General features: G+C 34.5%; 1 protein-coding gene across 5 annotated transcripts in view; it reads right to left on the bottom strand.

The window, feature by feature from the left end:
• Positions 1 to 535: 535 nt before the first annotated feature.
• The window catches only part of AP5M1 (adaptor related protein complex 5 subunit mu 1), a 31377-nt gene continuing 6799 nt past the window's right edge, over positions 536 to 25113 (bottom strand). The window contains exons 3-10 of one of the 5 annotated variants that reach the window (XM_047861996.1): positions 22679 to 22906; positions 20265 to 20404; positions 19447 to 19532; positions 18958 to 19076; positions 15992 to 16088; positions 13082 to 13160; positions 4301 to 4426; positions 536 to 1758 (exon numbers count right to left, since the gene is read on the bottom strand). In XM_047861996.1, the coding sequence (XP_047717952.1) occupies positions 4408 to 4426; positions 13082 to 13160; positions 15992 to 16088; positions 18958 to 19076; positions 19447 to 19532; positions 20265 to 20404; positions 22679 to 22906 (768 nt within the window). In that variant the 3' untranslated portion in view covers positions 536 to 1758; positions 4301 to 4407. Of the gene's footprint in view, positions 1759 to 4300; positions 4427 to 10009; positions 13161 to 15991; positions 16089 to 18443; positions 18572 to 18957; positions 19077 to 19446; positions 19533 to 20264; positions 20405 to 22678; positions 22907 to 25113 lie in introns of those variants that run through there. The other 4 variants (XM_047861998.1, XM_047861999.1, XM_047861997.1 and 1 more) reach the window with 4 other exon arrangements.

Raw genomic sequence — 25113 nt, 5'->3', positions numbered from 1 at the left:
TGAGAAGTCACCAGGGGACTGTCTGACATGATCAGTTTCAGGATCATATTAAATTCTCTCTAATCTTTTTCTTTTAAATTTTGCCTAGAACTTTATCAGTTGTAGATTAATAACACTATTTTGGATATAATTATTAAATATAAATAAATATATAATTAAATAATTATATAATTATTATTAACCTTATTCCAAAAATGACTTGAGGAAACTAAAATAAAGGATATAATAGCAATAAAGATTGATTAATAAAGATCAATATAATAGGATAAGGTAGTATAATAGAATAAAAATAGATGCATTGAAATAAAATAGTAAAAGGAATACAATACAAAAATAATAACCAAAAATATATTTTAAAAGCTCTGGAAAAGGTCAAATAAGGTCAACATGTCAATTCTTAGTCTTTTTAAATAAATTTTTAATGTTTGTTTATTTTTGAAAGAGAGAAAGACAGAGCATGAGAGGGGGAAGGGCAGAGAGAGAGGGAGACGCAGAATCTGAAGCAGCCTCCAGACTCCGAGCCGTCAGCACAGAGCCCGATGTGGGGCTGGAACCCGTGAACCATGAGATTATAACCTGAGCCGGTCAGACGTTTAACTGACTGAACCACCCAGGCACCCTCAGCTCTTAACTTTTAGTTACCAAAGCAGAGAGGAAAATTGTGTGTGTTACAAGAATGAGTACGTGTGTAGGTTCACTTACTGTGTGTGTGTGTGAGGAGAAGCAGTGAGGCTGGTTAGCTTCACTAGATGAAAATCTACATCTGACTTCGCCAATAACACAAACTTTTAATTTTTCTGTGCTGCACTAAATGTGGGAATTCAATATATTGCTTTCCTCTATTTTGCTAGGACATTCCAAAAAAAAAAACAAAACAAAAACAGGACTGGAAATAATTGAAATAATTGTGACCTACTTTCAGTTCACAAGTCATTAATAAAATAGAAACAGCTCACATTATATGAGGGTGAGTCGAAAGGAACGAATGAGATCACCTATGCACTATCCTCTTTATATGTGTTATGTCATTTAATTCACATACCAATCTTATGAGGTAAGATTCCTATTTTACAAATGAGGACCCCAGGCCCAAGGTTTACTTACATGAAGATGGTATTTGAATTGTGTCTGCCTAACCCAAAAGGCAGAGTATATACTCCACAGACTACACTGCTTATCAGCCCCTCTGAGGACTTTACTGAAAAACTATCTCAAGTAACATAATGAAGAGCTATTCCTATTTTAGATTCCCTAAGTGTCAAACTTTGGTTTTCCAAGAGCTCCTAAATAATTTTTGTGCACTCATCTGTGTCTCCACCTTTCTGTTCACCACTTACCACCTGAACTATTATTTACTCAATATTCTTCTTTATGTGTATTCATTTTTATTTTTTAAATTTAATTTTAATTCCAGTACACTTAATACTGTTATATATTCATTTTTCATTTAAATTTAAGGAGGAGACTTTATATCACTATTAAAAATGTAAAACCAGTGTATTTGCTAGAAATAGAAACAAAAAGAGAAATACCTATGAGAACTGTGGGTTCGAGCAGCCCCTGGGAAGCTCTCAGGCGCCACCAACCGGGCAACCATAGGGAACCCTCCAGCGCAGGACTGGGAATTTAGGAAGCCCCTCCCCTCCATGGGTGTAGGGGCGTGGTCTTCAGCGGGAGTTTCCTGAGGGTCGCATAGGCCTCGACGTTATCTTGTTCCTCACTTTTCCTCTTTCAGACAGCAGGCAGAGAGACTCAGACCTTGGGAGGATGAAGGAATATACCCATTGCTATTAGCACTCTGCAGCCGCAGCTTCTTGTACTGTATTCAACAGAGCTAATTTGGGCAAAAGGTCCAGTAAAACAAAACAAAACAAAATGTTCCTAGTCTGTTGGGAAAGAACAAACTATTTTCAACCCTTTTTAGCATTACTAAGATTTAATTGCCTGGTTCTGTAACTTCAGATCTCCAGCTAAATTTGACAACTCAAATGGTGCTTTAACTCAATAAATCAAGCAATTTGACATTAAAAAGAAAAAATTATGTTGTCAACGAAATCAATTTTTTTTTCTATTATTTATAGGAAAAAGTTTCAAGAAAATCCAAAAGATAACAACTTAGAGCCTTTCTATATCTTAGATTATAAATTCTGGGAAAGCAAGCACTTAATCTTTACATTTTTTCCTATAGCCTAGTACAGTAGGTTACATTAAATATGTGTTTCAGAATATTCTGAATGTATTCGTTTCCTTACCAGACATTAGACTCAGGCTTAATCAGTGGTTCACCTTATGAAGAAATGACTTTTACATGTACCTATTAGTTATGAATGGCACAGACTATATCTTGGATGATACAGAAAAGACTTCCAGAATTAAGCTCTATCAATAGTTTGTGCTATTGCTGCATTTGTTCAGTGTTCCTGTGGATAGATTTTATTTTCATTCAATCTCACTTTTGGCAGATTGCTATTTTTTCAAACCTTATAATATGTAAATTTTGAGTGAATGTCCTTCCAGGAATAATGACAAATTGTTAAACTTCAGTGAGCTTTATAAAACTTACACCCACTCAATTCTACAGCCATTTTATTAATTCCAAGCACCGAGTCAAGCAACGGAGTAGGCATTCCTGCAATATAACATAAAGCTGAACATTTAAAACCAAGGCCAAATAGGGGCACCTGGCTGGCATAGTCGATCGAGCAAGCAACTCTTCATCTCGAGGTTGTGAACTCAGGCCCCATGTTGGACATACAGGTTACTTAAAAAACAAAACAAAACAAAAAACAGCAAGGCCAAATGCTGTCCCAAATGGACAACTCATACAATTTGGAGAATCTGAAGGCATAACTGTCAAACTCTGGGCAGAAACAGTGGCATGAAAAGGCCATTCTGAACATTTGCTACAGAAGGGAAAAAGCATTGATTGAATACCCATGCAGAAGACTTGGTATCCTTTAATACTCAAAATAACCCTATGAGGCTAGGAGGAAAGTGAAGATCACAGAAGTTAAGTAATTTATCCAGGACCACCCAGCTTGTAAATAGCAGAGATGGGTTTTGGATCAGCTGTGTATGACTTCAAAGATCACGTATTTCCTCTACAGCACTTAATCATATGGAAATGTTCCATATATGTTAATGGATATGCTCAAGATAATCACTTGGGATTCTTGGATACTAGCAACTCTATTTCATCAGTATAGGGAATCACTGAAAGCTGTGGCTTTATGGGATGAGAGGAGTCATAGCAGATCAGGTCATACTCTATTGAATACAATCAGGATCAACTCTGAATAGTGGGGAACTCACAAAGCCATTGTAGAATGAGTTCCAGAAGGGATTTCTAAGATGGAAATGCCCAGTGCTTTAAGGTTCACTGAAGCAGAACTGCAAAGAATGTGTCCTATGATGGGCAACAACTGCAGGCCTCAGCTGTCGCTGGCCCAACAGGCTGAGCCAAAGCTCTGCACAGTGTGTCTGAAGAAGTGTCATAAATGGTGGCATTTCTTGCAGTAGTGCTACAGATGGCAGTCATGGGGCAGAAATCACCTATGCTGAATGTGGACCGAACCACTGTTTGCACAACGAACTTTTTATATACACATGCAAAACCATAATCACTGAAACATCATTGATTTGTTTTAAGTGGAAAGACAATCTGCTTTATTATAGATTTAACATTTTGCTACTTCACTGAATCAAGACTAAGCTTCTTTTGTGGCATGGGAAATACAAAGATGGGAAGATGTCATTGTCCTCAAGAAGTTCAAAATATTGGTGTGGGAAGCAGGGGAAAGGCTTGCAAACTAATACATGAGACCAGTGCTTGAGAACTTGTATTTTTCTTATTTTACTTATACACATATATATGTGTGCATGTATATTTATTCAAATGAAACAAGGCTAAGAATGTGTTCCAAAGGTACCTGTTCTACTACAGGTGAACTAGAGAAAATTTTAGCTTATTAATTGACTATAACATATATTACCATATCAAGTTATATAAATTCTTCACTTATAATTTTCTTTATAATCCTATTTATACATCATCCTATTTCCTTGATATTACAGAGGCAAATCTCAAACTATGGATTCAAAATTATCAAGGAAGGGGAGAAGGGGAAACAAAATAGGGTAATGTATACTTAGTACGTAGAAGTGCTTTCATATATTACGTATGTTAGAGTGGAAGTTAAATATTGCAACAACTGTTTCGCTTAGAAATTTGTATTTATCTCTCCCTCCAAATTTCAGACATTTGGAAGCAAAAAATATTCCTTTACGTGTATACACTTACCATGTTAGATGTTCAGGTTTCTGGAATTCTGTTTGTCAGATAGATCTGCACAGATATGATGTTGCCCTTCTGATGCCCTTCTTTGTTTGCCTGGTGAACATCTACTATCACTTCTTTGAACAATTTCTGTATTAATAAACGTATAGAAATAGTCTTCCATATTACAATGCTAATACATTGTGGGGGTTATAAGGTATCATTCAAAATCAAATATTATCTGTCTTTGTGTCTAGTTCTCGAGTGGCATATAATAAGAGTACAATAAAAGTTTAACACTGAATTTTTATTGACCAAATTTAGGTCTCCGTTTCAACTAGATTACTCAGCAGTTTTTAGTTCCAAGTCATACCTTATGTTCAATTGTGTTTAGGCCTTTAATGTTAAATCAAATGACTTGTGCTTTTAATATGAAGGGAATACATATTATGGACATGAAGCCACTGATAGCCACATCAGTTAAAAAGTCCTCTTGCAGGGTGCCTGGGCGGCTCAGTTGGTTAAGTGTCCAACTTCACCTCAGGTCGTGATCTCACAGTTTGTGAGTTCAAGTCCTGCATCAGGCTCTGTGAAACCTGCTTGGGATTCTCTCCCTCTCTCTCTCAAAATAAATAAATAAACTTAAAAAAAAAAAAAAGTCCTCTTGCCAGTATTAACTAAGCTATACACATTACTAACCACTTTTCCTTGGTTACTTCCTTAGTAAAATCAGTGTTAGAGGCATTTGCTTTTTTTCAGATTAAAATTTTTTTTGTTTTTAAAAAAAAATTTTTTTTTTTAACGTTTATTTATTTTTGGGACAGAGAGAGACAGAGCATGAACGGGGGAGGGGCAGAGAGAGGGGGAGACACAGAATCGGAAACAGGCTCCAGGCTCTGAGCCATCAGCCCAGAGCCTGACGCGGGGCTCGAACTCATGGACCGCGAGATCGTGACCTGAGCTGAAGTCGGACGCTTAACCGACTGTGCCACCCAGGCGCCCCTGTTTTTTTTTTTTAAATATGGACAAAGATAAGTTTTTTAGGAATGTTAAATAAAGTTCATTTAAAATATAAACTTAAATATAGCAATTCATAACTTTTAAGTAATTTTTATCAATTCTTTCTGGATTTTAAAATATGTTGTAGAAATGTAAGTAATAAAATATCTGGCTAAGAGGTTCTCAATAGCCTACAGCATGTGCTAATGATCTTTGCTAATTGTGATAAATATATTTTTTAGGCTGAAATGTAGAAGATTGACAACCTGTCCTATTGGTGAATCTAAGAAAAATGTCTTCAAAAATTAGTCAATCCATAAGAGACTGCAGAATACTGAATTACACTCAACACTTATTAAGAGACCAAGTAAAATATGGTATTTTAATCCCTGTTAAATACTATACTTTTCCTACTTCTAAAATATAAGTGATTTCAATTGTTCATTTTAGATAGATGAAAGGCTAAAATTATTTCTGAACTTTTAATTATTAATTTCCCATCTTACCAGTACATACAATACTTCTTAAAATTTTTTAAATTTTATTGTTTATTTATTTTTGAGAGAGAGACAGAGACACAGAATCTGAAGCAGGCTCCAGGCTCTGAGCTGTCAGCACAAAGCCTGACACAGGGCTTGAACCCAGGAACCATGAGATCATGACCTGAGCCAAACCAGGCACCCCATTACTTCTTAAATGTTTAAATGTTAGATTGACATGTTATCATTTGCTGTCTTGTCTATTGTCAACTTAGTTTTTATGAAGTAGTTCAAGATAACTGCAACTCACAAAAGCTCTCACAATTATCATGCTCTTTCTCCAATGCACATACTACATATTGTTACACATTCACTTCAATAATTTCACAGCTGTTTTCTTTTTTTTCTTTTTTCTTTTTTTGGTTTATTTTTAGCTCATTATTTCTTATGCATTGTTGTTTTGGGGAAGAAAATTTTACCAAGCATTTAGAAGTAATTGGAAGGTATATTCAAGGAAATGAGTCTTTTCTTATGGGACACATTTCTTAGATGAAAATCTTCAAAAAAGAAAGTATTAAAGTCTGATACTTAAATATTTTGAAGATAGATCAGAAACAAGTTAAATGTCAGTTATTTTTCTAAAATGTACACACAGCTCATTTTTATTATGACTCATGCACTAGGCTAGAGAATAGCAGGTTGAAGATGCAACAAATATTCTTTGAACACTTCAATAAACACAATGTAAACATTCCCTTTAATAATGTTTCCTTTGTTAATACAAAACTGAGTGCATTTTTCCCTTGCCTCTGGCTAAGCCATGACTAGCTGAGTAGCAACAGCAGAGTGCTGAAAGAATTTTTCAACAGTAATTTGCTTGTTCTAATTTACTTTTCAAGGTTGATGATCAGGAGCATTATGTTGCTTGCAAAAAGATCTATTTCTATTAATTTGATCCAGTCATTCCTGTTCTCATCATATTTAGTTTCCCTGGTAGCATTAAGTGAATCAGAAAGCCACTGGCACTTCAGTTCTATAGTTTATATACAAAATGAACTTCTAGATCTTTAAGAACAGAACTGTTACACCTGTTGAGAAAGTATGGGTACACTGAAATGAGGGACTCAATGAAACCTCCGCCGTTTGCTCTTCCAATAGAAATGATCCTTCTATTTAGCAGACTTATACAATACTGCAATGAAGCATTATCTGTTCAATCCTTTCTTTAAAGAAATTCTAAGAAGCCTTGGTTTTTAACTTGAACACAATCATCACCCATCAATAAGATCAATACATAGAACTCATACGTAATTTAAAATTTTTACATGGTACATACTGAAAAAGGCTTTACATCAAATGTATAATATTCTAAAATGTAACGGGAAATAATCAAGTTATTCTCCAAATCTCCAACAAATTTGAAAATCGCTAAATGTTTTCCTGATCTCCTTTCTTTGAGGGAATGTGTATGGTTAGTTCCAATGTGTATAGTTCCAACATTTAAAGAGTCCCAGCTAAGTGATTTGGAAAATTCAATGGTAGTATTTTTCACACTACTGGCAAAGAAAAGAAACTCTTTCTTCAATCACTGGCAAATGAAAGAGTTAACAATATAAATAAAATGGATTGCACTTAATCCAGGCTATGCTTCTAAAAGGGAAAAAATCACAGGGTTTAAATATAGTCATTAATTATCTCTTTATAGCCTGCAGAGGGCACTCAAGTCCTTTGAAAGAAAAAGTAAAAATTTTAAGAGGGATAATAATTTTTTTATTTTTCATTTCTATTATTAGTATGTTAACTAAGCAATATTGTTTTTACAGAAACTGTCATTTAAAAAGAAGACACATAAAGGAAACATACAATTTGACCTCAAACGTTTAGTGGATTATTAAGACATATAAATTTCCACATGTCTTACTGCAAAAAACAATTTAGCAGGTGGTTTCCATCCCAGGGTATCGGACAATCCATAAATGCTGTGCATCTTACATTAGCACCACACTGCCAACAATTACACAGATTAGTCAGGGCCTAGAGAAGTCAATCTGGACCTCAGAGTAAACTGATCATACAGAAAAGGCATTGACTTCTCCAGGCTACACATAGACAATATGATCATCTCCATAAAATAGCTGATGAAAAAAATTAGAAACTAGTTGAAAAGGCTTCAGTTCCTAAGAGCTGTAACTGTCTTCTAGAGTAATTGCATGAGTTCTTTGGCAATTTTCATTTTAACGAACCTCTCCATCACTATTAATAAATATGTTTAGAGAGAAGATACTTGACTTCAATATTCTTCCTTTGACATGATACACAAATATTTCATAGGGAAACCCACCAAGTCACACATACTAACATATACATTATACAAATACACACATACATATGTATACACATGTTTGATATAGTCTTTCTCTGACAGCATATTTCAAAATACATTACATTTTATTAACTAAATATTGACTGCATAGAGTAGTAATTATTAAAAATACTAGTTTCTTAGCAACATAGCCAGGGGATCCTGCCCTTCCATCTTAAGTCTTTTTCTGCTTTTCAATTTTCCTCTGGTTAAGTAACTTGGTATCAAAAGATATTTCAAAACAGATTGGTTACTAAATTGAAACTAGAGAGACTGATTCGGCACCAACATGAATTAGATATGCATAAGACATTGTTTCAATTTAGAAACTGGATCACAAAATGTTTGAGCCAAAAAACGTGTAAGAAAGTTATGTATATATGCAACTTACATTGCAAACTGCTACTAGAATAATGAACAATTATTAAGCATTTAAAAAATGCCTTGTCAGTAATAATAAAATTAATAATAATTTAATACTAAAAAACAATTTTGTTACACACCATTGTTTCTTTTTTTAAGAGTCAGTCTTGAAACCTACTTGAAATATACTTGAAAATAAATCTCCAAATTTGGTATCTCGGATGATAAATACTGACATTGAGGTTGATAATAGTTTTAAGTGAACTTCTTGAGAAACCTAGCATAAAACACATCTTAATATTTTATTCTTAAAATATTGTGCAAAATTACATAAAATATTTTAAAGCTTAAAGTTATGGAAGAAGAGGTACTCAATTAAATGAGAAAAAGGCAGAAAAAATAGTGAGCAATACAGTGGAAGGCAGTTATTTTAATAATTTAAAGTAATCTGAATTGTTTTTATAATGGCATCATTTACCTTTCTTCATAGAAAAAAACATCATTCTGAAAAAGAACATGATTATCTTATGATGGCAATGTAACAAGCCTTTTTTCCTCAAGAAAGAACAAAGTTAACAAATAAAGCTTTGAAACCCTAAGTCCTAAGATGAATAATTGTGTATTACATGTTTCCCCCATTGGATTTCTTTACCACATAGCATGACATTTTTTTTAATGGGGGGGAGGGCAAGGAGAAACCATGCAGTTTAATAAAAATAGAAGCATTTTCTCAGCCTAAGTTGTAGCCATTGCTTTGATTTTGGGTTTATCGCAGGGCCAATAAGTATACACTCTAGTACATGAAATAAAACTAGAAGATATACTTAGAATATAGTCTTTGTTTCTTCTTTCTTCAAAGCCTATGTTGCCTAAAATCATTGTTAGTCAAAGCAAAAAGAAATGTTTGTTCTATTACGTAAGAAATAAACTTCATTTGGTATTCAATTGACTTTCTAACTTAGCAGACAGGACTTTACATCTTCAAATACTGAAAATAAATTGCATTCTTGGCCCTTGCTTTAAAAGGTTAGAGAGAATAAACGCACACCCTGGTAGTGTTCTAGTGATCTCCCTAATCTCAGTTGCACTTTGTCAGAACGAGGTAACTGGTAGTTAAGTGAAATACCCTAGATCAAAGGGGGATTAATCACCAACTGAATCCTTGCTGAATAAACCTGTCATTCAAGAAAATTATTTCCACTGAACTTAGCAGAGGATTGAAGGTATTTGCATAACAGGGACCAACGTACTTCAGCCAGGTTAAAAGGTTCAGAATTCATCCCATGTTTAGCTTTTTGCCTCCTTTTCCTTTCAGCAGCTGGGTACAATGGTTTCTAATCTGATAATACAGCTAACTATCTAAATGATGTCAGAACAGGAAAGTATTGCAAAGTTTGGATGAGGGATGGATCAATTTCACTTTCAGTAACTCCTAAATCTGATTTGTTGGAATTTAAGATGTAATCCTAAAAAAGTCCCTTAAACCTGAGGACTGTTTATTAACATCCTTTTTCTGACCTTTGTCTTAGAAACGACCGTTCTGCTATGGCAGCAGTCCCCACAGAGGCTCTGGATGATAACTCGACCTACCTACCTCTCAGGGGTGGTACAGGGGTATATGAATATCTATAAAGCAGCCTGAAATACTATAATACAACATGAAAGAAAATATTAGTTGTTACTGTATATAAAATTGTGCTTTGAAAGATCTTAAATCACACAATGTATAAAAACGACAATAATTTTAACTGAGAAACACTGAGTTCGCGTGAAAAAATTAGTTTATGAGACAGACTATTCTTTAATCAAAAAAGCCTTTTTATATAAATAATTCTCTTAAGAATTTCTGAGAAGGCCATTTACTTCAAACCTGAGGTTCACACTGATTATCTAAAAAAGAAAAGTAAAAAGTGCCCACCAGTGTAAAGGTATTAACTTATACCCTAAGAGTACTGCTGGCTTTACAAAGTTTTAAAAATATTGTTTAGTAAAAAATGAAGAAGGGTTTTATGAAAATCATGAACTATTTTTTTGAGTCCGTTTTCAGAAATTTAACACTTTTTGTACCTTTGGGGTCTACTGAAGAATAATTACCCTTACGACAGACATCAGATTTCATAATCATATTTTGGCACTAAAAGGGAATTTAGCAATTTTGCGTCTAGAGTATGTCTGACACCGTCCAAATCTTTAACTGGAAGTAGATGCTCATATTCACCACAAACGCAAAGCATCTTTCAAGTTAAAAAATGCAAAGAATAGTTATCAAAGAAAATGAATAAAATCCATAGTGAGATAATTTTTTAGAAAATGATTGAAGTTTTAACCCAAGAAAGGACTCTTAGAGTGTCTTATAGCTTAGAATAAGAACATGTCAATCACGATTAAGCTTCTGGAATCGGAATCCCTTTGAAATGCAGCTGTTTCTTCTTTAATTGTGGCAGCGGACTCTGAAGAAAAGAAAGGTCCAGCCTTAAAGATGAGTAAGGAATACAAAATAGCTCAGGATTAGTTGTGGAGTTCAAAGGTCGCTAATTACACTAAGGAGTTCCCAGACACAGGGAAAACATTAAACAGGTCACCTACCAAACGGGAAACAGACTTTGTCTTCAGAAATTATCCTGAAGTGACAGGTTTCTAGACAAAATCAAAAGCATCACAGTGTGCCCAGCTGATCTCAACAGGATGAAAACATGAGTTGGTTTTAGTTCTGTAGCATTATGTTAGAATGGAATGGCAACAGATGGCATCAGGTTCCCCTTCGCCCTATACTTTTCCAGGACTCCCTACATTTTCCTCAGGCTTCTAGAAATGTCAAACCAAAGATTCACTGGTTTTTCTGATAGCTTGTAAGGAAAGTTTTCCCTAGGGGATTATTATACTGAATATCTGTGTACTTACTAGATAAATGCCTCTTGCCTATCTTAGTGTACTCTACCCAACATTTATACAATAATCAAGATGTCCAAATGGCTCCATTAATATTAACATAAGTTAAATGTTAAGCTTCCCTTGAGTTTAAGAGAGATCAAATAACTTAAGGGAAATGGCTTTTTCCTTCTTTCAAAAGAAAAGTTTTTACTACTGATTATCTATGATTAAGCTAGAATAATAAGTTAAAGTCCTGGTCAGGCAGTTATTCTATTTTCTTTGTTACTTGGGATAATTTTGAACATGGAGCATTCTGCCATGATAATGCCTTGAGAAAATGAGAATTTATAATGAGTGAGATTGACCCTAATTAAAAAATCATATTTTAAATCCTAAATTTATTTGCAATATCCCTTCAAACTATCATAGCTCTCTTTCAAGGAGTTAGAAGCTTTCTTTAAGCTCTTCCTTAGGAGACTCATTAAGAAATAGAAACCAAGAGATAATTTAATTGAATATTAATCTGTAATGCATATTTTTTTATAATGCTTCTAATGCTATTCTGTAAAAAGAAACTTGACATGGATTAAGTTTTAAGGATCTTGAGATTTCATGTTTTCTTGAATGGTCACTTAAAGTCCAACTTGACAATGAACTGTTTAAAATAGAATGAGACATATAATTGTAAAGACAGGTAGAGAATAAAGAGTATAGATGGTTCCTAAAGAAATCAAGAGAATGCTAATAAGAAAGCAGGAGTGACAAAATATGCTACATGAGATTGAAATAAGATTAATACTCTCTACTCACAGAACAGCTTTTGAATTTTTACCTGAATTCATTAAGAACTTTCATATAATAAACATGAAAAACAGTATTATTCCTAAACTTATTTTTAAAAATTTGCACGCATTAAGTGATCACAAAACACTATGCTCATTTTTTGAAGGTATCCCACTCCTCTTAGTATGCTTACTGACATCCTGAGCAAAATGTTGTTGTGGCAGATTAATAAGTTCACCTGAAAAGTAAAGTAACTCTAGAACAGATAAACAAGCACCTTATATAGAATTATGCAGATTCTTTATTAGTCAATAAGATAGTTCTGATTAAGAACAGGTTACTAATTAAACAACATTACTTTGTTTTCATTGACTGTTTTTTTGTTTTTTGTTTTTGGTTTTTTTCCAAGAGACTGACAGTGGTTTCTGATGTGGTATCTGGTATTCTGTAACAACACATTGTACTAGGAGCTTACTACTCAGGTTTGAAAGGTTAAAGAGTTTTTTATCTTGCACATCATCTACAATCCATTGGGAATGGCTGCCTGCACCTTTGCAATGAGGAGACTGAGCCCGTATCCAGGAAGGCTCAGTGGAGAAAGAAGCCTGTGACTGATTGGCCATGTCTGCCACAGGGACAGGAAAGAGCATGTATGGTAGAGTGACCCAGGGCTAGTCTAAAATAAGCCTAAAGTGAATCATGACTGTTTTATGCTCTGAATCTTATTTGAATAAAATCAAAGGGTAACAAAATAGGAGACATTAGCCTTTAAAATGTTCTTTCAAACACTGTCAATCTAAAAACATTAAACAATAACATTTTTATAATTAAATCACTCAATGATTTTTTTTCATTCATAGTTTATATGCATACACATTAAAAATAAAAGACAAATGATTTAAACTATGTTACCATTATATAAATCCTATATAAATATGAGATAATTACAGTAATAATGATCCATATGTTACTGGAGCAGGAGCCTTAGAATTCCAGATGTAATAGTCAGAAGAAATTAGTTTCCGGTCTATAGAAAAAGGAAATAAATGGTAAGACTGTATTATCTTAACAAAAATTCAATGAGACAGCAAAGTCATGATATTTTAGAATTGTGGGACACAATTATTTCAAGAAAGGCAACACTCTGAAATATTCATTTTAATTTCACTTTATCAAGGCATTATAATTTTTAAAACTTTAAACATATGGGCTTATTAAATGTATAAATCCATCTTTGAGCTTATGCCAAATTTATGCCAATATCCCTTACTCATATTACTTCTATCAATTTTCTCATGGTTTCCCTAAATTGTTTCTTATGGACCATTATGTCAACTACAAAAAAACTAAAAATTTTTTATTGGTTTCCCTTCAGTAACCTCTTTACCATGGTCCTAACTCTGATCTTACTATTCTTTTCCCATTCAAAGTTTCAGAGATAGAAATAAATATCCAACTTTCTAGTAATAGTCTTAAAAAGTTGCTTCGATGGTTTCTTAAAGTTCTGATCAAATTTAAGCTTTTTGTTTTAATACCTTTATAGCTTTGAACAAATGACAACCTCTCTGAACTCAAGTTTTCTGATATGTAAGTTTGAGATAATAATGCTCACTTGGAGCTAGATCCATGTAAATTCTAGTTATGACACATATCACTAAATATCTAATTCTGCCTTTTCTACCTTCCTTCTTCATAATGAAGAAAATAAAGGTAGGATGTATTACCTTGTTATTGATTTATCTTTTTCAGTCTGAGAACCTAGTAACATCGAAAGGCAACACAGCATATTGGTTAAGCGGGCCGGCTCCAAAGCCAGCCTGCTTGGTTTGGGTCCCAGTCCTGCCATCTACTACCTATGTGACCCTAACCCCCACGTTCCATTAGCATCCTCATCTGTAAAATGGAGATAATTCTTACATAGGATGCCGTGAGGATTAATGAGTTAACACACATAGAATACTTAGAACTGTGCCTGGCACAAGGTGAGCAATAACTGTTAGCTATTATTATTTAAATAAACATTATTATTATCGTTAATAGTTTCAGAACTAAGTTATATATTACAAAAATAGATTTTACTGTGAAGATGCACAAAGTGGTAGACATGTTCTGAAACTAACAGAGGAAGGAAATAAAAGACTGGTCATAATTATGCATTTAAAATGATCTTTTATTCAACATAGTAACATTAATTTATATTAAAATATAAATTAATTACATTAAGAAGCAGGTATATTACTGAAATGTCCCATCCTATATTATGTTCCCTGAGAATTACTACAATAATGTTAACATTAATAAGATACTTAAAGTATTTTAGACATTACTAATCTAAAGAGACAACATAGACAACCTAAAAAAATTGTCCCACAGACAGTCTAAAATTTTATGTTTGCATTCAGTATCCCATAGATAGAATCCAAAATATTTGTATTTAGACAAAACCACTGGTTTGTCTAACCTGATATATCTCATATTTTGCCCTCATTAAAAAAATGCATCATGAAGACTTTTTCATGTTTATGCATTTCTTTAAAATACAACCAAAAGAATGATGAATGAGAACAGAGAAATCCTAGGGACATAAAGAATATGACTTATTAAGGTTACATTACATAGAATTTATTATTGCCATTCACAATTGCTTAGACTTCTATAGTTCTAAGTTCTGTAATTCTTTTGAAACATTCAAGTATAAAGTCCTGTCTTATCCTACCTATTTTGGGGACTACAATCCTTAGTTTAAGAACTATATATCTGATTTTAATACCTTTATTCTTCTTAATACATGAGGTAAAGAGGTCTGCTTACATTTAACTAACTTAACCTCATTCTAGCTACTTTTCTGTTCTATGCTATTATAAATATTTGATCTGAATCAAATAATTCTGATTCATTTATAAATGAATCATCTTTCTGTCTCCCTGTATTTTCAAATACAGTATATATATTTATTTACAACCAACAAACTCACTGAAGGCTGGAAACTTTCTATTGCACTCCCATTTGTAAAATGCAGAGGATGCTAAATACTGCTCATTGACTACAGCATTTGCTAAAAATATTTAAAAATTTAAGTAATAATCATATCTAACACTTATTGAATCCATACTACAGGCTATAAGCATCATGCTAAGTACTCAGTCAATATAATTTTATCAAAATCTCATAACAATCCTGAGGTAAACAGTACTATTATTTCCATTTTATGGATGAGGAAACTAAAGCTTTGAGAAGTTTACTAACTTGCCCAAAGTTACACTGGTAATAAATTGTCTGAACCAGACTCAAACCTTTGTCTGTCCAACACCAAAGCCCCTGGGAACAACTTCTGAATCAAAGAGAATAACCATAGCAAAACAAATCCAACTTTATACTAGAGCTTGCCTCTATGCCAGTCCTTGCTCATCCAGACCATTGTATAAACAAGAGAAGGCAGAGTGAAATGTAAAGTACACACACTGCTGGGGCGCCTGGGTGGCTCAGTCAGTTAAATGTCCGACTTCGGCTCAGGTCATGATCTCCTGGTTTGTGAGTTCCAGCCCCGCATGGGGCTCTGTGCTGACAGCTCAGAGCCTGGAGCCTGCTTTGGACTCTGTGTCTCCCTCTTTATCTGCCCCTCCCCTGTTCATGTTCTGTCTCTCTCTCTCTCTCTCTCTCTCAAAAATAAATAAACATTAAAAAAAATTAAAAAAACAAAACAAAAATTACACACACTATTACACAGGATAGGATTCAGGTCAAAATTTTTACAAATTGGCATTATTCTCTAATCTATTTCTGTTAGATTTTATCTTAGGTAGTAATTGCATAGCACCATTTTATTCCCTCAAGTTAATCTGAATCTCTACAACTTACGTGTACTTATTTTTGGTTTTCCTGATGCAAAAACTTGAACTGAATGCTGATCCGCATAACAACCAGTGAGTGTATAATCTAAGATCCTAAAATGAAGCTAGAAAAAGAAGAGAAATATACCAAATTGAGATGATTATTTGGTAAAAGTGATGGCTACATTTTTTCCCTTGACACAATTTTAGGAATTTACTTCACACAGTTCTCAAAATAAAAATGTGTGTACGCACATGCATGCATAAACATATACACTTTTTCCCCCTTTGCATTAAGACCATTTCTTTGTGAAGTTGTCATTAGGAAGTGCTTAATACACACCAGATGCTTCACTAATATGGACACTAATCTATACTGCAAAACATCCTTATTTTATAAATGAGGCAATGAGGTTCAGAGATGAGAAAGATTAGCATCCCAGAATGTAAGGAGCAGAGCTGGCATTTGAACTCAGACCCAAATGACAACAAAAGCTGGTGCTTCTTCCCCTAGGGTGTCTGGTGCCCTGTATGTCCTCTCTAGCTCTAAGGCTATCTTGCTGTGATATATTTCAGATCATAATCCTTTTACAGGCAGAAATGTATGTATACACTTTTCTAGCAAAACCCAACAATGCAATTACTAAAACTGAAACAGTTTATCTGGTGTTTGGAGGGAATGAGATGTTCTGCTTAATTTTCCAGAAAACTGAAATTTAATTTTTATAGAATTAAGCTTAGAAATCATCCTTTCTCTCACCTATAAAACCTTTCTAGAATGTAATCCATATTTCTGGAGTTAATTGATAATGTGGCATCATCGGTATAAATGCCAATTATTATATTGTAGAAAGGGCTGTTAGCACCTTCTCTGAAGGCATAGTGGTGGGGTGCCTGAGCCACAATGATATTCAGATGAACTATGAAAGGTATCTATGTCTTATGGAGGGAGCACCAGTCTCCTTTTGCTGTGGTTCTCATATTTGCTGCTCAAAGCTCCCAATTTTGTAATATCCTGATATCTTTTCTATGTTGTTTTTTTTCTTCTAGCTCCCATCCCTGCAATTTTCTCCCACTTCCTAAGTTTCTCCTTTTGATTGCCAAACTAACTGATCCACATACATAGAATGTAAATTTTCAAGTCTTCGAAGCAATTTTTTTCCTATTGCATCTCAAACTCTAACAGTAAAGGGCTTTTACTTGTTTGGTATAATTCTCGATGCTGGAAGTTATGCCAAGATTGATTTCCACATAACTATATATTATAAAAATAAATCTGTTCAGTAAACACGAATATGTATTATGTTTATACATATAACTGAGGAGGGGATGAAAGATTATAACTGAGTAGGGGATGAAAATAAATTACAAAAGTCAGAATCCCTACGTTTGCAAGACCTACAATGTAGTGACATCCTACACTTTTTCTGAAAACTATCTGGAAATAGGAATTTTTATAATAATCTCTGAAATAAAGCTTGTGGGCATAGCTGAAGTCAAGATGGAAGAAACAAATATCACTAGTGTACTTCAGACTTCATTACCATTTCCTCTAATTATCTTTATATATAGATTTCAATCTCTATTCTTTGATTTCTTTACCATTCTATTTAGATTTTCCTTACTTTTCTGATCACCCCTTCAATTCTTCTCACTAGTTCTTCTAAATCATTCTCTTATTTTCTCCTTTTCTGATCTTATTAATTTCCACTGCCTCAACTATTTTTTCCGCACAGATAACACCTAAGCCATTATAAACTGTTGAGCTCTCTCTTAAGACTCAAGCTTCAGGTTTTCAGCTGCCTACTGGACACTTACACTGAGATATGTTGCTATTACCAGCAACATACATGATATGAAACCCACTCTCTCCCAACTTTCTCCATATTAGTACTTTCTTCTAAATATATTCATCCTTCATCAAATATTTATGTGGTAGAGAATGAACTAGATGTTGGTGATAAAACAATGAATGTATGACACTCACATGGTCTCTGCCCTCTTGGAGTTTCAAGTGTGATTTAAGCCACATTTTTCTTTTTTTAATCTTGGGCTTAAAACCATTTCTTGTTTCTATATTTAATTAGTGACGAATACTTTACCTTTATCACAGCTTGTCCAGCAGTCTCTCTTTCTGTGACCTTCAGCATCATTAACTTACTACCTTTCATCAGGAATACTAATATAGCTAAAAAATAGTTCCTCTCTCTCAAGTTTCATTATTTTTTTTTCTACCTCCCTTTCACATCCATTCCAGATTGATCTTCTTAAAGTATTGTTTTCTGAAAGACCAACCACTCCCATATTCAAAAAAAGTATAACATTTTCTAACAAAAGAATAAAAGTTAGAATGCAAACCCTCCAAAGCTATAATCTAGACCTAAATCACTTATCCAACCGTATGTGTTACTACTGTTTCTAGCACGGCCCCTAAGCATGCTTTGTTACCATTCATTCCTTTGATTAAGTCATTTATTTACCTATATAAATGTTCATCAATCTTCAAAGCTTCATTTTCATGTTTATCTGGGCCTCAGAGTTTTGCTTAAACTCCATCTCTACTGCAAAACTTTCCTTGACCACTTTGGTCAGAAGTGCTCACTGTTTCCTTCAAATACCAAAAGCAGTTAGCATTGATCAATTATTGACATGTATTGGTGGAAAATCCCAGAGGTCAAGGGCTACATCTTATATTTTTTGTATACAAATGTTGAATGTGATAATTAAGAGCTGGGTAGATAGAACTTGGTTTATTTGATGTGTTAAAGTTATAGTTAAGTGGTTCACCTTAAAATTTGTTACATATTAAGTGAAACAGAAAGTGACTAATATTAAATAGAAATTGCACAAAAAAATCTTAAAAAGGACTTAGCACAGACAAGAAGTTTCTCCAACAAAAAATGGCTAGAAAACGTTAAAAATCAATTAGATGTATTTAAACTTTAAAAAGAAATGAAAGTTTTCTAATGTGGTGAGCCATATAAATGTATTTACCTTTAAATATGCTGTACCTCCAATGCAAATCTCATCAAATGACTGCTTCTCATGACTCTTGGCTCCAAAAGTTACAGTTCCAGAAAGATTAATTTCCATTGATTTGGGGAACTTCTGTCCTAAGAACACAAATGCACCAACTGACTATTTTATTTTATTATTTATTTATTTTTATTTAGAAAATTGGTTTAATGTTTATTTATTTTTGAAGGAGAGAGAGACAGAGTGTGAGCAGGGGAGGGGCTAAGAGTGAGGGAGACACAGAATTTGAAGCAGGCTCCATCCAGGCTCTCAACTGTCAGCACAGAGCTCGATGTGGGGCTCGAACTCACAAACTATGAGATCATGACCTGGGCTGAAGTCAGATACTTAACTAATCACTGAGCCACCCAGATGTCCCTACCAATCAATTATTTTAACTATTTAACAATTTTAACTATTTTATTCTACAACAAATGAATGAAAAAAAGTTAATAAATAGAAGCTTACCAATAATCCAGACCAATGAGCTTTTCTCTCGAAATACTTCAAGCTGGCCAAAACTCACTTTGTATTCCACATGTGTGATTGGACCCCTTTAAAAAAGAAAAGGACACAACTGAAAGAACAAGTGATCATAAATAGAAAAGTTTTAAGAGATTTAAGTCAAATCTTGCTAGTGTTATTTATTATAAGTATAACATACAAAGCAGATCTGTATTCAAGTTTGCAGAATAAAGTAGAATAACGAATATTATACCTCAAAAAACACCAGAAACACAATAAACATTTTTGGTGATGATATGCATTTCATTATTAATTCTAAAAACAACTATAAAATCATATAGCATGTATTAATACAGTTATATAGATTGACATAGCATTAAAACTATGATTTTGGCATCCTGTGAAAAGAACTATACTGTAGAACAAATAAAAACAGAACTGATGACAATGTAATCTTATGATATGATTGCTTAATTCACCAGGTAGCTGATAGTTGGGTTGACTTGTACGTACAGCACAGAGAAATTGCTAGAAATAAAGCCAGGAGTGAAATAATCCCTAAAGAAGCTACACTGCTTTTAAATTTATATTTACTAGCAAGTTTAGAGATTAAACTAGGTTAATCTCTTAATGTCTTAAACAAGTCTCTTAAAGAGATTATTTATATGACTAAGTTTTGATTCAGAATCAGGATTCATTTGAATAAAATAAAATTTTTAGATCTTAAAAATAAGGTAAAAAACAAAGACAAATAATTTATTGTAGGGCAGTGGGAATGTACTAAGAAAGGCAGAAATCATGGCATCACGTTTTATTCCTACCTGTTATAAAAAGGTATATGAGCTTCACAGAACTCAAAATTATTTTTCACACTTTCATGAAGTTTTAAATTAACTGTTATTTTTACTTGTATTTCTTCCTCTTTCATTTGATAAAAACCCAAAATCGGTGGAACAGGGACCTGGAAACAAACATAAACAAATTTTTGTATAATTCCTAGGTTAATGGATCTAAAATACCAATGATTGAGAAAAAGGCCTTGCAGTAGTTATTATATACAGATTACTCCAAACTGTTTTGATAATAGATGATGGAGCTATATTTGTTCTAAAAGTAGGAATTTTTCCTATTTCCAGTGATGAGAAAGGTGCCTTACAAGGTATGCAATACATCGTTTTTCCTCTTACTCATCCAGCTTCCCCTCCTCCAGGTTCTCTATGACCTGCAACATAAGACATGCACTAGACATATTGCTCACTGATGCCTCCTCACAGCTCCTGCTGTCCTATGACAGCAGGACTTTCCCACCGTTTGGCTCAGCAGTAGCTTACTCAGTTGATTACCAATAACCAATTGGAGGAGAAACTATCTGTAGGCTGGAGTGAGCCAATCATTCTTCTAGTATATTTAAAGTAATAAGTAGACTCTATTTATGTAGTATAACTTAGAGCTATAGGTCATGTGGAAGCAGAGAAATCAAGTTGGAAGAGGAAACTGAGAAGCAGAGATGAGACAGACAGTGTAGACCTTGGTACAGAGTGACTTTAATTTTCATTTTCTGGTTCTATTCCTAGTACAGGCTAGGTATGCTTTTTATCCTTGAATGACAAGATTGCTTCTTGCATTATCAAAATAAATTCCTTTTATGTAAGCTAGCTTGAGTAGGGTTTTTTTTTTTTTTTGGTTGCCTCTACCTTCTTTTTTTAAATTTATTTTATTTTTTATTTTTTTAAATTTATATCCAAATTAGTTAGCATATAGTGCAACAATGATTTCAGGAGTAGATTCCTTAGTGCCCCTTACCCGTTTAGCCCATCCCCCCTCCCACACCTCCTCCAGTAGCCCTCAGTTTGTTCCCCATATTTATGAGTCTCTTCTGTTTTGTCCCCCTCCCTGTTTTTATATTATTTTTGTTTCCCTTCCCTTATGTTCATCTGTTTTGTCTCTTAAAGTCCTCATAGGAGTGAAGTCATATGATTTTTGTCTTTCTCTGACTAATTTCACTTAGCATAATACCTTCCAGTTCCATCCACGTAGTTGCAAATGGCAAGATTTCATTCTTTTTGATTGCCAAGTAATACTCCATTGTCTATATATACCACATCTTCTTTATCCATTCATCCATTGATGGACATTTGGGCTCTTTCCATACTTTGGCTATTGTTGATAGTGCTGCTATAAACATTGGGGTGTATGTGTCCCTTCGAAACAGCACACCTGTTTCCTGTGGATAAATGCCTAGTAGTGCAATTGCTTGTTGTAGGTAGGGTAGTTGTAGGGTAGTTCTATTTTTAGTTTTTTGAGGAACCTCCATACTGTTTTCCAGAGTGGCTACACCAGCTTGCATTCCCAGAGTAGGTTTTTTTAATCTACTGATTCACAATTAGGACAAGAGACAAATGGTACAGTAAAAAGAAGGTTAGGTTTTAGAGTGTGGAAAGTGTGGGTTCAAATCTAAGCTCTGTTATTTACCAGTTATATGACCCTGGGCATGTCATTTAACTTCTCTGAGACTCTCTTCATCTGTAAAATGGGGCTAGTAATACCTACGTTAAAGGTTTTAAAAGTACTGGAGAAAACACATGTAACATGCCTAGGACAGTGTCTGACACAGCAGTTATTCAATAAGCAACCTTTAAAAATAGTATTATGTAGGGGCGCCTGGGTGGCGCAGTCGGTTAAGCGTCCGACTTCAGCCAGGTCACGATCTCGCGGTCCGTGAGTTCGAGCCCCGCGTCAGGCTCTGGGCTGATGGCTCAGAGCCTGGAGCCTGTTTCCAGTTCTGTGTCTCCCTCTCTCTCTGCCCCTCCCCCGTTCATGCTCTGTCTCTCTCTGTCCCAAAAATAAATAAACGTTGAAAAAAAAAAAATTAAAAAAAAAATAGTATTATGTATTTGTAACAACAGTTGCCTGAGATTACAGGTATTTTATGTTCATGATTCAAACCATGACCACATCACAGTAGGATCTACCTTATGTTCATGGAATCCTTATTAGGAAGCATTAAAAAAAAAAAAAACTCCCATGACTTTGAAAACAATTCAGTGCTGTAACAGACACCAGAGAAAAGAGGCATCCTATTCAAAGAACTGAATCTTCATCTTCATTCATCAATTATTATCTGGTAAATAAATAACCAAAAGTTCTCACGTGGGCCAAAAGTATGAATGATTTGTTTACAATGATTCATAAACATGAAGATTGGCAAAGTCTCAACTTTGCCAAGATTGCTTACCTGGGAGGTATAGTAGCATAAGTTAAATGACTCTAAGGGAGGTGTGAGTGGAAATTTGTAAGGTCCGCTAAATGCAGAATCATCCATTGCATCAATGCTACTAGAAGTCAGAATGGCAGAGTCAAGAGAAGTCACACAAGGATGAACTAGAATATCCTGAAGTGGAGACCCATTGGTGGGGAGACTCAAGCTGATGGTAACATTTGGCATGATTCCTTCTAAGTCACACTGCAATGAAAACAGAAACAGATATTATCAAGATCTTAGAAGCATACGTCTTCTGGGTGAGGCTTTTCTGAGTTTATCTAAGTCATTTCTCACAGCTTAACTCACTTTTCAAGGTATTGCTCTTGCTTTCTGTGTTTTGGTTAGTCGTTCTATCATACTCAGATTCCAAGCCAGAGACTAGGAGAGACTTCCTAAAGGCCTGTAAACCCTTAAAAAGCTATTTTAAGTCCCTAGATTTGCTTTCCTCTAATCAATCCACCCTCTAGAGCTATCTTAACAAAACAGAACTTTAAATATATTGTATCCATGCTCAAGGTGTTTCAATAGTTCCCCCTATGCATTACTTTTTTTTTGCATTACTTTTAAGTCTTTCATTGTTTGGCTCCCAATCTACCTCTTTAATCATTTTCTACCCTGAAGCTGGGAAGCCAGTGTTTTGGGAAGGTTATGGAAGCCAGATATGACAGCTTCACAGACCTCTCCCTGAGCTCCTGCTTTAAGGCTGTGCTGGCCAGATGTAGCACTTTGCAGTCCTTTCCATGAATTTCTTCAAGGCCGTTAACATGGTGGCATCTCCTGCAAATTCTAACTTCTCCAGACCACAGTCATCAGTGACTATTTCTGGAAGGCTGCAGCCAGAATATCAGAAACTTTTATTCTCTCAACTCCTCTTCCATCTGGTATGAGCTTCACAGAATTCAAAATCATTTTTCACACTTTCATGATGTTTTAAATTAACTATTATTTTCAGTAAGCCCTAAATCCTATATTAAATACCTTTACTCCCCTAAAACTTGTAATTTTTTTTTTTTTTTTTTTTTTTTGAGAGAGAGAGCGTGTGAGTACATGTGAGGGAGTGCAAGCAGGGGAGGTACAGAAGGAGAGGGAGAGAATCTTAAGCAAGCTCCACGCTCAACGTGGAGCATGATGTAGGGCTTGATCTCAGGACTGTGAGATCACGACCTACGTTGAAATCAAGAGTTGGGACGCTTAATTGAATGAGCCACCTAGGTACCCCTAATGGCTCTTTTTCTGACCCAACCAGAATGATACACCTTACCTATATGTTCATGGTAATCAGGTTCTTCCTTTCTATCTCAACTCTAACTTGACATTTCCCTCTATTAAAGCCCCCAATTAAAACTAGCCAATTGGGCCATAAAGGCTTATTGATATGTTTTGTTTGGCTAGATATGAACAAGTATTTTAAGAGTCAGCAGAGGGGCGCCTGGGTGGCGCAGTCGGTTAAGCGTCCGACTTCAGCCAGGTCACGATCTCGCCGTCCGTGAGTTCGAGCCCCGCGTCGGGCTCTGGGCTGATGGCTCGGAGCCTGGAGCCTGTTTCCGATGCTGTGTCTCCCTCTCTCTCTGCCCCTCCCCTGTTCATGCTCTGTCTCTCTCTGTCCCAAAAATAAATAAGCGTTGAAAAAAAAAAAAATTAAAAAAAAAAAAAAAAAGAGTCAGCAGAACCCAGCAGGTATAATGCTCTGTTTCAAATGCAAGCAGCTGGTTCTACTATCATATACATAGTCTGCATCATGCAATAACTGCCCACCCCCATAGGTATTTGTGTCCTGTTTGTTTCCCTCTTGAAGCTTTAAGTTCTTTGAAAGCAAAAATTGTTATATCTTTCTTTGTATTTCTAGTGCCTAGCACATTGCTATGTATAAGAGACACTCAAAAAATGCTTACTGATTAGGTATCTTTTTCTAGTTGTGGACCCTACCTTTGTTTTCCATTCTAATATGACATGCTTCACTTTTTTATGCTTTTATCTACTGCTTGACATATGTCTGAATTCAAGAATACATCTGCTATACAATGTAAGCACTTAGAGAGCAGGCAGGCATTATGAACAGTACCACATATAATTAGTACCTCATAAAGGTCTTTTGATAACAGTTACAAGAATGTCTATCACATTTGGAAAAAAAAAATGCCTAATAATCTTACCACAAAACTTAAATATTTTAGTGTTTTGACTTTTAAACCATCTGCTACTTCACTCTCTATATGTGAACTAGCAGGAACCAAAAAAAAAAAAAAAAAGTTTTTTTGATATTTATGGAGATAATAAAATAAGCAAATATTAATAGCAAATACTATTACAATGTTTAAATATTCAGTTTGTGCTTATTAAATTAGTCTAATATCCTAACAATCTAATATTCTTTTTTTTTTTTTAAATGTTTATTTTTGAGAGAGAGA

Source organism: Prionailurus viverrinus, chromosome B3, assembly GCF_022837055.1.
Source record: "Prionailurus viverrinus isolate Anna chromosome B3, UM_Priviv_1.0, whole genome shotgun sequence".
In the NCBI taxonomy this organism is placed as follows: Eukaryota; Metazoa; Chordata; class Mammalia; order Carnivora; family Felidae; genus Prionailurus; species Prionailurus viverrinus.
This window is presented reverse-complemented; position numbering and strand designations above follow the sequence as displayed.